The 14,957-nt window shown below is 34.5% G+C and overlaps 3 protein-coding genes across 4 annotated transcripts; 1 reads left to right on the forward strand and 2 right to left on the reverse strand.

Annotated features, from left to right (window-relative positions):
• Positions 1-622: 622 nt before the first annotated feature.
• Positions 623-11,218, reverse strand: LOC132172980 (peroxidase 5-like). Of its 2 annotated transcripts, XM_088516809.1 has the most exons (3): positions 11,195-11,218; positions 1,506-1,700; positions 623-1,393 (listed from the first exon to the last, which is right to left on the reverse strand). In XM_088516809.1, exons 1-3 carry the CDS (start codon positions 11,207-11,209, stop codon positions 623-625), a joined length of 981 nt encoding a protein of 326 aa, XP_088372935.1. In that variant the 5' UTR covers positions 11,210-11,218. The 2 variants fall into 2 exon arrangements, with proteins under 2 accessions (XP_088372935.1, XP_059440530.2); XM_059584547.2 differs by lacking the exon at positions 11,195-11,218 and having other exon boundaries at positions 1,506-1,724.
• Positions 4,695-9,831, reverse strand: LOC132170275 (ATP-citrate synthase alpha chain protein 2). Its single transcript, XM_088510952.1, has 12 exons — positions 9,581-9,831; positions 8,471-8,647; positions 8,222-8,383; positions 8,036-8,116; positions 7,633-7,684; positions 6,689-6,803; positions 6,493-6,574; positions 6,251-6,346; positions 5,991-6,092; positions 5,793-5,909; positions 5,586-5,702; positions 4,695-4,936 (listed from the first exon to the last, which is right to left on the reverse strand). The coding sequence occupies exons 1-12, from the start codon at positions 9,677-9,679 to the stop codon at positions 4,865-4,867; spliced, it is 1,272 nt and encodes a 423-aa protein (XP_088367078.1). The 5' UTR covers positions 9,680-9,831; the 3' UTR covers positions 4,695-4,864.
• Positions 10,237-13,851, forward strand: LOC132171952 (protein GET1). The gene is made up of 7 exons (XM_059583372.2): positions 10,237-10,417; positions 10,714-10,793; positions 11,907-11,977; positions 12,482-12,552; positions 12,641-12,722; positions 13,208-13,257; positions 13,580-13,851. Exons 1-7 carry the CDS (start codon positions 10,307-10,309, stop codon positions 13,646-13,648), a joined length of 534 nt encoding a protein of 177 aa, XP_059439355.1. The 5' UTR covers positions 10,237-10,306; the 3' UTR covers positions 13,649-13,851.
• Positions 13,852-14,957: the final 1,106 nt, after the last annotated feature.

Genomic DNA, 14,957 nt, shown 5'->3' on the forward strand with positions numbered 1-14,957 from the left:
AAACACGCTAAAGTAGAAAAAAAAAATATATATTATTTTCTGTTTGACTTCAAGATGCACAAAAAATAAACATCAAAATTAGGAGTATAAGCTAATGACGATAACTTGTCCTAACAGCCAATGTATTAATTATTAATGGTATACAAGTCAAACATCTTAGGCATGCATTTCCAAGGACTTGAATAAAAATATTGACATTGATCATTCTTAAGTTATTGCATCATGTTATATTGCATTCTTCCATCCCATCACGAACTTATTATATATATTGATTTGGCACTGCCAATTAATCTTAATTAAAAGAAGAAGAAAAAAAAATCAATAATAGATTTACTATGCCACGATAACATAATGAGATGATAGTGAAATGTGAGTATGGTATTAGACTCTCATAAATGAATGCTAATCAAAATTCAGCAAGTATGTACTTCTTTTGATAATTATAAAAGGAAAACAAAAAAAATATATGTAATTCTTTCATTTCTTGCATGTTGAAAGAATTTCATAATTACAAGATAATTAAAATTCAGAAACTTTGGCAAAGCAGATTCACACTTGAATTATAAATGAAAAAAATAAACCAAATGATCGAGTACAGACAAATTCCCTCCATGCAGATAATCTAGTTGACGACCCTGCAATTCTTCCTAACCTCACCCTCCTGGCTTCCTGTGAGAGAACCCATTTTCACCATAGCCGCTGCAAACTTCTTGGCCCAAGCTGCATCATTCTTTGCATTGTTCCTCACAATCCCCGCCGTCGAAGGGCTGCTCAAAAGAGTTTGATCGGACGTCAACAGGCCATTGCGGTTTTTCAGATCTTTGTAGTACTTATTATCCAGCTTGTTTGGCGAGAGGACATCCAGTGGCACTGTAGCATCACGTCCATTTCCTGATTCTGATGGTGGGGGGCACTTAGCTTTTAAGCTTCTTGCAAAAATGGGGTCCATTGAAGGGTCTTGTGAATGTGTTGCATTGAAAGAGTATAAGCGAGTTGAGAAGGCAGAACAATGCGCCACGCCTATTGAATGTGCTCCTGAAAGCGTGACCATTTCATCAACACTAAGCCCTTTCTGTGCAAAATTGTCTTCGAGTTGCTTGGCATTGAAGAAAGGTGGTGGTAGATTCTGGGAAGGCTCGTCTTTTATTGATACTTTACCATCAAGACGTCCAGATGGAACTGCATAATTTATGTCACCTACTTTATATGCACTGTCACGAGCAGCAAAGGCTAGAATGTCTGCACACGAGACAGTTTGAGGGCATTGAGCTTCGATTTCAGACTTTGCCTCATCGATCACTTCGAATCCTCTCAAGCTTGGATTGTTGGCTGGATGTTCTTTCTCTGATGGATTTCCAGGGGTTGAATCTAGCAATACAGAGGCGTCACATCCCTGAAACATGTAACATCATGATCAATATTGAAGTCAATTAAGATATATATTCAAATGCAGTGAAGAATTAATAATTAATTAATTAATGTGGGTGGATGAGGAAGAAACATACCCTAACAAAACAGTCGTGGAAATGCATTCTAATGAGGCCAGCAGCTATGCCAGGATTGCGTGACACAGCTTTGTTCACAGCTTTTCTCACAATTGCTTCTGCAGAAGGACAGCTTGTCGTGTAAAAGCCCACTTTGAGTGCTGCCCATGAGACAGAGGCCATAGTAGATACAGTGAGAAAGAAAATCAAGCAAAAGTAAAGGGTTTTCGGCATATTCATCATGATTGTGGGAGTGACAAAGAAATTAAGAGCAACAAACAAGAGAAATGAAGAAAGTGATTGAGATGGAGGGAATGGTTGATGCTAAGTGGATATATATATATATATATATATATATATATATATAGGTAGAGAAAAGTTGAAGATGGCGCTGTCATGGCCGGCTTTACTTTGTAAATTAACCAAAGCGTGTTTACAGCTACTGTACGCAATGCAGAGAAGCTTGAAGCCGTCAAGTTTGAACAGCTCCATCCCCATGGCGATACCATTCTCTCTCTCCCGGCCTCCCTCCATTCTTTGAACTCTTGTCGTCCTATTTATTATCTTCTTTGACTTTCAAAGATGTCAACTGGGCATCAAGAGGAATGAGGATAACCATTTGGATTTCCAATTGCCAAATTCGCAGAATCTCATGTATGTCCCCCCAAGACCCAAGTAACCAAAAATAAAATAAACAAATAATTGGAGAAATTTCACTTACCACCTCTAATCTTTTATCAATTTTATAATTATTATTTTCTTAAACTTTAAAAAGTGTCAATTTTATGTATTTATTTTTTAATTTTTGTCAATTACACCCATCCATTATGATTTAACAAAAAAATTCTAACGGAGAGATGTCGAAATTCTTAAAATATCACTATTTTTTTTTTTAGGAAAAAAAAAATATTTGCAAGGGCTTAGGCATTCGTTAGGATTTAATGGAAGTTGCGAAAATACTCACGCCTGAATTTGTTTTAAAAAAATATTTCTTTCTAAAAAAAAATTAATATTTTAAGAATTTTAACATGATTTAACGAAAAATATTATCAAACAGATGAAATTTAAAAAAAAAAAAAAATGAAATATGAATACGTTAAATTTTTTTAAAAAAAGAAATTAAGAATATAATTATAAAAATGATAAAATATCTTGAATGGTAAGTAAAATTTTTCCTAAATAATTAGTATTGTCTTCGTGTGTGAACCAGGAAGAGAGGAAAATTACAAAATTTGGTTTGTATTATCGATATATTGAACTTTTTTTTTTTTTTTGACACAATTTTTCTCCAAATTGGGTTGAAGAAATTTTTTTCAACCTAGTCTATAAAAGTGACATGTGTCATTTTTTTTTTTTTTAATAATGTGAGATGCACATGAGTTTTTAATAAAATTTATTCTAGCTTTGTCCCTGCTATTAAAAAACCATATGTTTTTTATATGTTAAAATGACACATGTCACTTTAATAGATTAGGTTGAAGGAAATTTTTTTAACCCAGTTTAAAGGAAAACTCTGTATTTATTTTATCATTGTAGGTGCTGAGTAGGATAGGGGTAAGCTTGACAATTTATTTGGTACACATTACTTCCTAAATCAATCAATTCAACATGTTCATGTGCATGCGAGTAATGGTAGCTAGGGACCATTATTTTATCTTTTTTTTTTTATCTTTTTAAAGTTAATGTGACTTTTAAAATTACTATTAAATTTTAAATGAATCATACTTAAATTTTGATCTAATGATAATTTTAAAAGTCACGTCAGCTTGCATTACTCTGTGCATAATAAAATACATTTTGTGGTGACGAATGAATAAAGTAATTTACAAAAGAACAAAAATGTTATATGGACGTTGGAGAACAGCCAGACGACAAAATGTGACGAAGTCGTGCATCGCATATATCAAATCCAACATAATATATATAACCTTTTCCAGCAATTAATACAATTTTTATTATTATTATTATTTTTCTAATTAATACAATCTATTAATTAGTTCATGAAATGCCAGCACCCGTCGGACGAGATCTGCAGCACGTATGTTGCTGTGCTGTATAGCATCAGCGCCATATGGCCACAACCCTTTGTTTCTAATTGTCACTTTTGGTTTTAGTACAGAAAATGTAAATAGAAATAAATAAGCTCATTAAGTGGATTGCAAAGCCATCTTCACAAAGGACTCCAATTATCATGGGATTTGAAAATACTTTTTTAAATTTCAAAACCTAGTAATTTCATTGCCGAACTTTTAATTTCATACAATCTACTCCCTCGGTCAAATTTTGAACATTAAATGTGATGCAATGACCTATATACCCTTAAAACTTTTATAAAATTCTAAATTTACCCTATTATCAAATTGAAAGAAAAAAAAAAAAGGTAATTTGGTCTTTTAAGTGGTTTCTTTTATGATTTAACGACAAAAAATGACAAATGTGGTCAATTACATCAAATTTTGAAAGTTCATGGAGTAAAATTGAGGGTTTTTTAAATTTAAGAAGTTTTCTCAAAACGCGTGATGATTCAAGAGTATTAAGTGAAGTTATCTCAAAAAATTATTTGCTCTACCAAATCCGAAAAATTAGTGTGCTTTGGTTTATAGCAAAGACTACTCCCGAATACTATGGAGCTTAGAAACTATTATGATATCTAGTTACATTTCCAACAAAAAAAAAAGAATACCATCACAGTATTTATATCTATTATAGCAAGGAGATTGTGTTCTATTTCTACATAAAAACAGAACCTAATCACTATGAATTTTTTTAAAAAAAAATCATAAGGTGTTTGAGAGCGATAGAAGAGGAGAAGATTTCGTGTGTAAAAATTGGTCCTACTACAGTACTACTTATAGTGTAACTAACTATAACAGTTTTAATTTAATGTATGTTCATTGTTCAATAACATACATGTACTTTCGAAATTAATAGAAAATGATTGTTAATTTAACAGTTATTAAACTTTGACCTTCGATATTAACTGAAACTTAATCTTCGCAGAGAGAGATATCAACTACTGTTAAGGAGATAATAAAAGGGAATCCATTTAATCAAGTTATACGTGTGTTTGCCAATTTGCGCTGCAATTACTCTGAGGAAGGACAACAGTGCCAAAATGATGACCACGCAGCAGATGAAATTTTGATTTCAAAAGACTATGCGTAAATCGCAATTTTAATAGCAAATGAAATTCTTCATATTCACCTCAGCTAGGGGAAAAGTAACAAACTATTTTCATTGGGGTTAAAAAAAAGTTACAAAATTTAAAATGGAAGAAAAAGCTTTTAGAGTTCAAACAACAATCCAATATGCTCGATCTTAAACTTGCACCAAATTATTTTCTGACACATGTTGACAGAGGAGCAAAAAGAATTGTAAAACTATGCTGCAGAGATAATGCAATCAATTGCCTGCTTGCAGATTCCGGTCATTGTGGCCTCAGGCCCATAAACCTGCAACAAAAAATATCAATTCAGTTCAGCCACAGAGATATTACCAGAGAGGTATTATTCTAGATTTCAATTCTCGGAACTAGGAAAAAAGGGTAAAAAAAGACCTGGTGGAATTTCTCTGCAACTTTATGCAATACCGATTAAAGAGCATTTTTCACAAAAGGAAACTTTTGCTAACGGCCTCATCTTTTTTGTTTGGAAGTCTTGAAGGTTGAGGTAAAACTAAAACTTTGGGTCAATAACTAATGCTATAAGATGTTTCAGCATAGAGCATGCCACTTATGAGCACCTTTCATCTTTACTAAATAGAAAATGCTTCCAAACAAGGTTCAACATAAAGCCAACCTTAAGCAGACAGAACGTTGGTTATAGATTCTAACATCTTTCAATAGCGCAATCTTCAGCAATTTTTTGCCCAAATTGCTAGTGAGATAACTCATATGGAACCCACCTGTTCGGAAAGCAATTTGGGCAGCAAATTGCTGGGATCCCAATTCCCCCTGGGCCACCCCAGCGAGGCCCTTTCTAAAAATGGGGTCAATTTTCAGACCATATAAAAGGACCCAAACTTTCAGCCAGCAAGAGTAAGTGGCTCTGCTGTTTACAGTTTTATTTGACACAAGGTTTCCGAAAAAGTGTCATTTCATACCTCAATTGGTACACCAAGCTCCTCTCCCAAACTGCGCATCTTTGCCAAACCAGTCTGATAGTTTGGACCACCTCTTCGAACATAGAGGTGCATTCTTGCTGCTTTTAGTTTGGACTCCTGTCACACAGAGAGAGAGAGAGAGAGAGAGAGAATTAATTGGTGAAAAGACAAACAAAGACTTTTTGGATAAATTCAGCTAGAACACACCTTCTCTTTAAGGGCTCGAATAATCCCATTGAAAGTAGCAGCAACATCAGTGAAGTTAGCAATACCTCCTCCAATAATAAGGGCTCTCTTACGACCATCAGGATCTGCAGTAGCACACTGCAAGACCATAAAGTTTTACAACAAAAGTAGACATGGAGAGAAGCTGAAGTTCCAAAAGAAGACAAAATAGTTTCTTACATCAATAACAACCCTTGCATATTGCAATACCTCCTCCTCATTTGGAGCTCCGCTATACTCTGCATAGTTACCAAGCTCCTCTGCATAACCCAAATCGCCAACCTAGTTGAACGGAAGGAAAAAATAAGTCATAGAAGTATCACACATTCCACCAGCCACTATTAAAAGGTGCCACATTACTAAAATTTTCAGCAGAGATGATATTATGAGATCATGAGAATGGCAGGTGTGCTACTAGGTATGATAATCGGAGCTCTTACAGTGTCAGCATATATAACACTTGCACCACCTCCAGCTACCATTGTCCAGATGCGTCCTTTTGGGTTCAACACCGTGAATTTCAAAGATGCACTTGTCTGCAGTGTCAACACAAGAATATGATTTATTCATTTCTCCTATGCTGTTGAAAGGAAAATTCCAGTTTCCGTGATTGAACTCGGTATTAAGCTGAAGAGACTTGATGAATTTAAATATAAACATAATGACACATAAAAGCAACTACCTTTTCATCCAACGAGTGAATGAAACTTTCTGTTGCGCTCAGGACTCTTCCAAAAGGCAGCGGAAACTCAATGTCACCCCACCTGAATGTATAAAAATATATCATGAGACAACACACTCTGAGAATTGCATTTAAAGTGCACATTTCTGATGTCAATCAAGCACGTCTTGAGAAACAAACATCATGATATGTATACTTTTTAAAGTTCTTAAATGCAGCAGTGTCATCCAATTCGCCCCTCATATCCAAGGGATATGGCTCCCCGTTCACCAGTGTGAATGGATTCATCTCTATGAAACTGAAGTCAAGATCTATGAGAAGGAAATAAAAAGGTTAGGATGGAACAACATCAGTGTTGAGAAGATTTCCCACTCAAATACAAGTGATGACCAAAAGGCTAAAGAAAAAAGAAGAAATCTCCTTTTCTTTCATAACAAAAACTATCAATATTCAATTTTTTTTTTTCAAAGCCAATATGTAATTATTTCTACAAATAAAGATACTCATAAAAATGAAATTAGTTTCTGTCCATTAAGATCCCCACGTAATTGAGCATATTGATATGACTGAATAAATGTTGGCTGGACTCAAAAATCTTTCCCAGAAACTCTGTTTGGTAAAATTTTGAAAAAAGTTTTGGGTTTTGAAAAGAGTTTTGATAAAGGGAAAAGTTGAGAATTGATTTGGTGGGGGCCACATTTGAAAAAAGTTGAAAATTGGTTTGTCAAATTCTGGAAAGAGTTCTGTCAAAATTAAAAAAAAAATATATATATATATATATATATATATATATATATATAATAAAAAAAATGGTGAGTGGCCTCAGGCCACAACACAGTGGCCACTAACTGCCAAATTTTTATTTTATTTTTTTTAAAAAAAAAAATGTTGTGTTTTTTTTTTTTTTTTTTTAAGAATTGTTGGGGGGTTTTGAGAAGAGTTTTGTAGTGTGTTTTGGAAAATGTTAGTGGTGAAGACCACATCTGAAAATCCATTCAGTAAATCAGTTTTGAGAAGAGTTTCTGGTGTTTGAAAACCCAACAGGGTTTTTAAACAGTTTACCAAACACAGCCATGTTATTCTCAAAATTCTGCCAATGCGGCAGACCGGAAGCAGTTTCTCTCATTAGACATTTCATACCTTGAAATACAGCAAACACAGCCATTATGAAGTCAGCAATTTTCCCCCGAACCTGAGTAAAATAAAAGTAGCATCAGCGCATGCCAGATACACTAAGAAAGCAATACCAAAATGAAATGAACCAGTAATAAAGCAAGCAGGACACTTAAATAAAATAAGCATGAGAAATTTAAAAAACACAGAGATTAATAGCATCTAAGGGCATTAAATGTGTCACAAGCAGACCCGGAAAACCAATCAACTGGTCACTTAGGCCACAATTTTCATGTACATTTGAGCAGAGGTGCATTGAAAGTAAACCAGCTTAATGATCTCTCAGATTACTCATGTATCAGATCCTTGCTAAAAACTAAAGTCATTCTAACTGGAAAATGATAAATTAGAAAAGTATACCTAAACTCACCTCCAAGGGTAGTGTAGCTATCAATGGAGCGCAAGCCTCCAATGTCATAGGCTTTTCAGTTGGAAGGAATATAGTCTTAACCTGTACAAGTCAAATCTATGTCACCCTTTTGAGCTATTAATACACCAATCATAGATGAGGTAAAAGAGAACAATATAGGATTTAAAATAAACTGTATGGCCATACTTTATCCCAGTTCTCTTCAATTTCAATACCCCCACATTCTGAAAAGCTAATGGTGGATCCAAGCCTTTCAGAGATTATTGAGAGGTAATATTCCTGGTCATGGGGAACAAAGGGTTCAACAATGAATGTGGTGATCGGTGCCTTGCAACCGCCCATCTCAACCTAAAGAAGATCCAATACCCACATCACCAAATCGGTAATCACACAAATAATAATCAGAAAAATCCACAAATTTGTCTCGCCCATCACCTCAACACCAAGGCGACCTTTCACAAACTCAGCAACTTCAGCTAAATCCAAGTTCAGCGCCACCAAGCCGCTCTTTCCACGTTTCCCAAACAACATGTCGGGCTTCACAACCAATCTGGTGGATGAAAGCCACTGTTCTTTGTTTGTTAACTCGGTGAAGTCTGTTGCTTGCGTCACCTAAACCATAAAAATGTTTATTTCTCACTCAACTTTTTACCAAGATATATTGTTCTTCTTGTTTCTTTTTTTCTTTTGATTTATTACAAGTCAGCTTGATTGAACATTTACCATAAAAGACCAACAAAATCAAAACCACATAAATTTTAGTATCACAGTAGTCAATAGGTAACGTAGATTCAAAACACATAAACTTGGAGACCAAAAATTCAACCTGTATTTCTTATCCTATGTTTTTCCTGAAGAGATCACATAGGCACATTCATATACACATGCACGTAAAATTGAATATTAAGAGTAGAATATCACAAATTCACCTGATACACAAAACACAATCAAGTATATATAATGCATAGTCTAAGTATTTCCTGAAGAATCACATGCATCCATTCATACATACATAGAAACACAAAAAATTTAATATCATCGGATTCAATCTAATAAATTCTACACGATACATAATAAAATGCCAAGTAGATTGCTTAGCCTAAGAATTTCCTGAAGATATAACTTAAATAATTACATACAAACACATAAAAATAGATAACGTTTAATTGAATACCATAAATTCAACATGATACATAATAAAATGCCAAGAATGTTGCTTAGCCTATGTCTTTCCTGAAGATATCATATCACGTACAGTACATACACACTTACATATATTGAAATTCATCCATATACACGCATAGATAGCCAACTGAACATGTATAAACTAGTCAGATTCGCATCCAAACCAAAATAACGAATATCAAAAACCTAGATTTCTATAAACTTCTGAAGCCTCAAATATTCACTACAATCTATACATTTTATTATGAATCCGAATTTTCCATAGCTAATAAAAAAAATAAAAAATAAAAGAAGAAGAAGAAGTTTCCAATTCTAATAGGAAAAGCGGTTCTAGAATATTCGAGAATCATCGGGATCAACCTGGGCGGAGTGAATCTGGAGGTCGATGTTAGCGAGGCGTTTGAGGTGCTCCTTGAGGAGGCGCTTAGAGTCGTACTCTCTGATCTTCTTCCTTGCCATTTTCGCAACTGGTTTTACAATCAACAGCTAGCGCGAAGAAGATGAAGATGAAGATGAAAACGAAGAAGCGGGGGATCGGAGTGGAAGAAGATCTCGAAGAAATACCAGTAAGGGAAAGATTGGAGTAGAGTGGGTGGTTGGGTGCGTGGGGCGGGGTGGGTGGGTTGTTGGCTGGCGCAAACGTCACTATCGATTGCCTAAATCCTCTGAGTCACCAAGAATTTACTCAAGTATACTATATTAGGATAAATTACATTTCACTGCCGAAACCACCACTGCCACGTCATTTGCACTTGTAATAACGTTTTTGGAATCGTGTTAGAAATTTTTTTAGTATTTAATAATTAGATTTGTTTGGTAAAAAAGTTTTAAAATATTTTTTTTTATCTTTTTAATTATAAAATGACCAAAATGTACTTTGTCAGTTTGTCACGCCGCAGCCCAAACATCTGCATGGTAGACGGACCGGGCTTCAAGCTAAGCCTTGGACTCCTTAAAACCGTTGCTAACCCGACCCATCAGAGTCCAGTTCCGGCTCAACCCGAGCATTTAACCGATCGATCTGCTCGCTATAGTCGCTCTTTTGTCAGGGTGAAAACAACGAAGAATCGAGCGAGAGAGAGAGAGATGGGAGGAGAAGAAACCCTAGTACATCGAGGCTCGCTTGCTGCTCCTCTAATCTTCATGATCGTCATCAGCTTCCAGCTCCTCTCCAGGTGGCTCGAATACTTAAAAAAGGTACATTCAGATAAACTCCCAGCTTCATTCGGTTCCTGTACGTGCGCTAATACATTGAAGAATCAGATATTGTTGTGTGATTTATGTGATGCTTATTTCTGTGAATGGAAATGCGATTTGCGAGTAGAGGTGGTGGTATCGCATTATTGCTTAGGAATCAGTTTAGTAGTTGATCGATTGTGATACTTGATAGTTTGTATGAATCTGTGGCACAATTTGAATTGTATAGAATTGAATTCTAATTAAGTTTCCTGTTCTTAAATAAACTCTTATTGCGTCATGTGGTTTCTTCTCAGAAAGGATCCAAGAGTGCAGTGGTAATCCAGTTGCGTGAAGAGATAAATCAACTACTGAAAGAAGCGAGCTCCTTGTCACAGTGAGTGATTCTATAGATTTATGTGAAGTCTCTTTCCCCATCTCCCCATCTAAATCCATCATGTAGAAGTTTGTTTTAATGTCATGGGCATTTAGACTCACATTGTTGCGATGTTAATATCTTATTTGATATGATTAGCTTTGGGTTTAATTGTATGTTTGCCTGAAAAACCTTAAGCATATGTTGTTTGTTTAACTTTGGGTTTTATTTGTGTTAATTGACAGTTGTACTTCGAAGCGTTTTACTTTCGATGATGATATCTTTTTTTTTTGACAAGTAACTGACCCCAAGGGGACTTTTGATGATGATATTATTGATATCTCATGGATAGTAAATGCCGATTCAAATAAAATATAAAATTTGTCATATTTATGACCTGTTGCCTGTACCTTCGTCATGATTGACATTGTTGCCATTGGGATGTAGCACTTCTAATTATCCTTGTTGCCTTTCTCTTGTTGGTGGAGTTTGTTTACCACAACTGTTTTTGCACCTCAGTAGGGGCACTAATATCAAAACTCTGATTAAGCCTAAAACAACATTTTGTGGGTATTAGTTTTCAGATGTAACAACTTGGTAAAACATTTTGTGATGTTTAATCATTAGTCATATATCATTTTGTGTCATGCGATTTTTGTAATTGTTCCAAAAGCTTACAATGCACCCTAGACTAGTAGTAGATTATGTCTAGAATTAATTCTGCTTTTAAAAAAAAAAAAAAAAAAAAAAAAAAAAAAAAAAAAAAAAAAAAAATTATGCTTGTCGGGTATCTATTTAGAATGAACTGAGCAATCTAATTCCGTTGATTGAGACTATTGATCTCATTGGATGAATTTAAAACCGACTTCTATAATATTCTTACCTGAATATGACATTCTAACCCCCTCCCTCCCTCTCCCTCTCGTGTTCTTTCAAACTGTATTTGATGAGACAATTTGAAATAAATTTTTTCAACTGCGGTTTGTCATAAACATATGTAGTCCCCCAAGCATGCTTGCAACATCAATGGTGGAACTTTGTGGAATATTTTGGTCTTAAATATCAATTTTCCTTTCAAAGAGTCTATGTTAAATATCAACATAACCATATGATTTGCTTCTTTGTTGATTTCAGGCCATCAACATTCGCACAAGCTGCAAAACTTAGGAGGTTAGCAGCTGCCAAGGAGAAGGAACTTGCAAATTGTGAGGCAATTTGCAGCTCAACTCATCCACTTATATTTACTCATATTAGGGACTTGTCAGCATGTAAAATTTATTAAGTTGTATTGCACCTAATTTGTTGAATCATCAATTGTGCTATTATAGAAATTATTTGCTGCTTAGTGATTACGCCGTTCATTGTCTTGAGTTTTCAGCCTACTAGCTTCCTTTAGATATGTTAGGTCAAATGTTACTATTTTAATTCATTTATGTCTACTGTATTATGCAAACCTTAAACTTAAAAATAAATTAATTAATTTAAAAAAAATAAAAAATAAATAAAAACCCTCAGGAGATCCTATTTGTGCTTTATCTTTTTATTTCCTATTTCAATTGAACCTTAATTTCTGCTGCTTTCTTTTCTGCCATCCATGTCTTCCAGGTTGGGAATTATTTGACTTCTTTTAATTTGTTTTATTGTTCTAGTTTTAGTTTATTTTTTCCCCCCATATAAAAGGAAATTTCTAACACTTCACTGATTTCCAGATCAAGAATTACAGAGCAAGGAAATGAAAATGTCATATGATTTGTATCTGAAAGTTCTGTTTCTTACTAAGGTGATTTTGGAGTATCCTGGGGATTTGTCAAGTTAACTTGCTCACTTGGTTGAGTTCCAAAGAGTTTATTGATCTGGTTGTCTTGTAGGTTTTGACATATTTTCTGCTCATTTGCTGGTTTTGGAGGGTTCCCGTTGCCTCTATATCTCAGCAACTTGTACAACCCTTTGGTAATGCTTCTTGCCATTATTCATTTTATTATGTTTGCCTATGCCCTCGTGATTCTGCTCTGTATACTTAATAGTTTGATTGATCAGCTTATGACATACTTAATAGGGAGATAGTTGAACATCGGAAGATCAGTAGTTTTCCAAAAAAATGTTCAGTTGAAAACATAAAATACCAGTTGAATATATATATAAAGGAAAGTTCGTAAGGCCTTTGATTCTAGTTTGCTCTTATAGTTATTTAATAATTTAGGTAACCTCTGCAAGACAATACTTATTATCAACATGGCCTCAAAATTTTATGTAGATTTTCATTTCCACCCACACCGTTCCATTTAAATTTTTTTGAGCTAATAAAACTATGCTATACTTTCCAAATGTCCTTCCGCTAGTAGACATGATATTCATCAAGAAAAAAACTCAAGTCTATACAGAATATTCCTTCCATATTTTGTATTTAAATTTCTGCTTTGTATTTTTCTTTGCAGGGAGGATGTTATCTTGGAAGGCTGGAGGTACCTTAAACAACAATGTTATGGTAAACAGCCTATAACTTTTTTTCTTCTCGCTTATTATTTCCTTATATCCTCTATAAGAGAAGCCCTATGTGAAGAATGGAGAATTTGTTACAGTATGTAGCTATCCATTAAGAAATGGCTGGGCTGAGCCTAACTTCCTATTCCGGCTGTAGTGCATCTTAAATTGTTGGAAATCCTTTAGAAAGGTTAGATGGAAATTTATTTATCAAGAGAACACTTGGTGCAACCTGATAGTAGAAAAAGCAATGAAGTGGGTGTTAATGTGTTATCATGCATGCATTTTAATATTGCTTCTGATTGGTCTCCCAATGTTAACTGCAGGTTGGGATAATACCTTGGTTAATAATATCCACTAGAGTAAGCAAATTTGTTTGCCGACTTGCCAAGTAGAAAAAAATGGTACTGGTGATTACTATCTTCTTACTCAGAAAATGTATAATTTTTGTTTTATGAATTTCAAGGAAGAAAAACAATTTCGTATCCATTTCCAGTAACAATGTACATTATATTCTTTATTGAATTAATTATTTGTCTTGTATATATATATATTCAGATAATGGAGAGTAGTTAATAATAAATTAGTCTTGTAAAAACACCATAGATATGAGACCATGTCATTGTTAACGGCGAACCGAACATCTCCTTTATTGAAAAGAGTAATGCTATTTTAGTAGACTGTTATATAATTTGTTATATAATTTGGGTGATTCTGGCATTGAAAATTAGTCTCTTTTTTTTCATTTTTTTTTTTTTTGCAAATTCTAATCCAAGGGACACCCCGATTCTTCAAGTAGCTTGACTTTCGTTTTTTATTTTTTTCCCCAAATAAATAAAAAACACCTTCCAAAACAATAGAAGCTCAGGCCATTCTAATAGAAATTGAATTTCGTAATATTCAGAGTTGTTACTACAAGATTAATTTTACTTGTCAGCGTCATTGCTTTACGCACTCTCCGTAGCTCATTTGTGGATTTGGTCTTACAATTATCAAACCTACTTTCCCAAACACTAATAAGATCTGATGCAGTTCAATCTTATATCAGAATAGACCACGATGGTCAAAGTTTGGCGGTGTTGGAAAGGCGATGTCAAAAGCAAAAATTGGATGCACAATTTATTTTTTATTTTTCTATTCAAATGGGGGGGGGGGGAGGGGAGAAGTCAGATGCACAATTTGCTTAGCATGGATGCCATGGAACATATGCTAACAACTTAATGAATGGTGGAAGACTAAAAGATTGCCCTTTAAAATGTAATGCTTTGCATAACTTCATATCTTTGTTGAAAAAGAAGTGTGTCAATGAAGCATAGCTACGTAAAATTATCACTCGGAGCTGGAGGAGCTCTCTAGTAATATTAGATTTAAGGTGAGTAACAGCTCTGAAACTAGATTTTGGCATGACTTAAGGTATGGGGATCAAGGCCTCGTTTGTCAAACCACACCCACCCCACGGCATTGTGCGGAACAAGTGCCGTACAATTTGCTCAAGACTTTTTGAGGCGTGCTGCTCTGAAAAAAAAAAAAAAAAGGATGGTTTTCTGCGGTGCAATAATGGCTTTGTGCTTTTGGTTCTCTCCCCAATGAAAGACCAACATGTAATTTTGGCATACCAAAATTTTTAAACTTTAGACGCCTCACGTCGCTTCGTTCGTAGTCAAAAGCAGGCTTTTGTAGATTATCAAGATTTGCTTCAGATTT

The sequence above is a fragment of the Corylus avellana genome, chromosome 1 (genome assembly GCF_965113065.1).
Source record: "Corylus avellana chromosome 1, dhCorAvel1.hap1.2, whole genome shotgun sequence".
NCBI classification, from domain to species: Eukaryota; Viridiplantae; Streptophyta; class Magnoliopsida; order Fagales; family Betulaceae; genus Corylus; species Corylus avellana.

Bases quoted from the DNA above. Each gene is read 5' to 3' on its own strand.
- LOC132172980 (XM_059584547.2), bottom strand. From the start codon at position 1,724: ATGAATATGCCGAAAACCCTTTACTTTTGCTTGATTTTCTTTCTCACT. The intron at 1,394-1,505 runs GTATGTTTCTTC...TACATGTTTCAG, and splicing joins TCCACGACTGTTTTGTTAGG to GGATGTGACGCCTCTGTATT.
- LOC132170275 (XM_088510952.1), bottom strand. From the start codon at position 9,679: ATGGCAAGGAAGAAGATCAGAGAGTACGACTCTAAGCGCCTCCTCAAG. The intron at 6,575-6,688 runs GTATACATATCA...TTATACATTCAG, and splicing joins GCATTTAAGAACTTTAAAAA to GTGGGGTGACATTGAGTTTC. The intron at 5,703-5,792 runs GTGTGTTCTAGC...TCTGTGTGACAG, and splicing joins TTCGAGCCCTTAAAGAGAAG to GAGTCCAAACTAAAAGCAGC.
- LOC132171952 (XM_059583372.2), top strand. From the start codon at position 10,307: ATGGGAGGAGAAGAAACCCTAGTACATCGAGGCTCGCTTGCTGCTCCT. The intron at 10,418-10,713 runs GTACATTCAGAT...GTTTCTTCTCAG, and splicing joins GGCTCGAATACTTAAAAAAG to AAAGGATCCAAGAGTGCAGT. The intron at 11,978-12,481 runs GTGAGGCAATTT...ACTGATTTCCAG, and splicing joins GGAGAAGGAACTTGCAAATT to ATCAAGAATTACAGAGCAAG.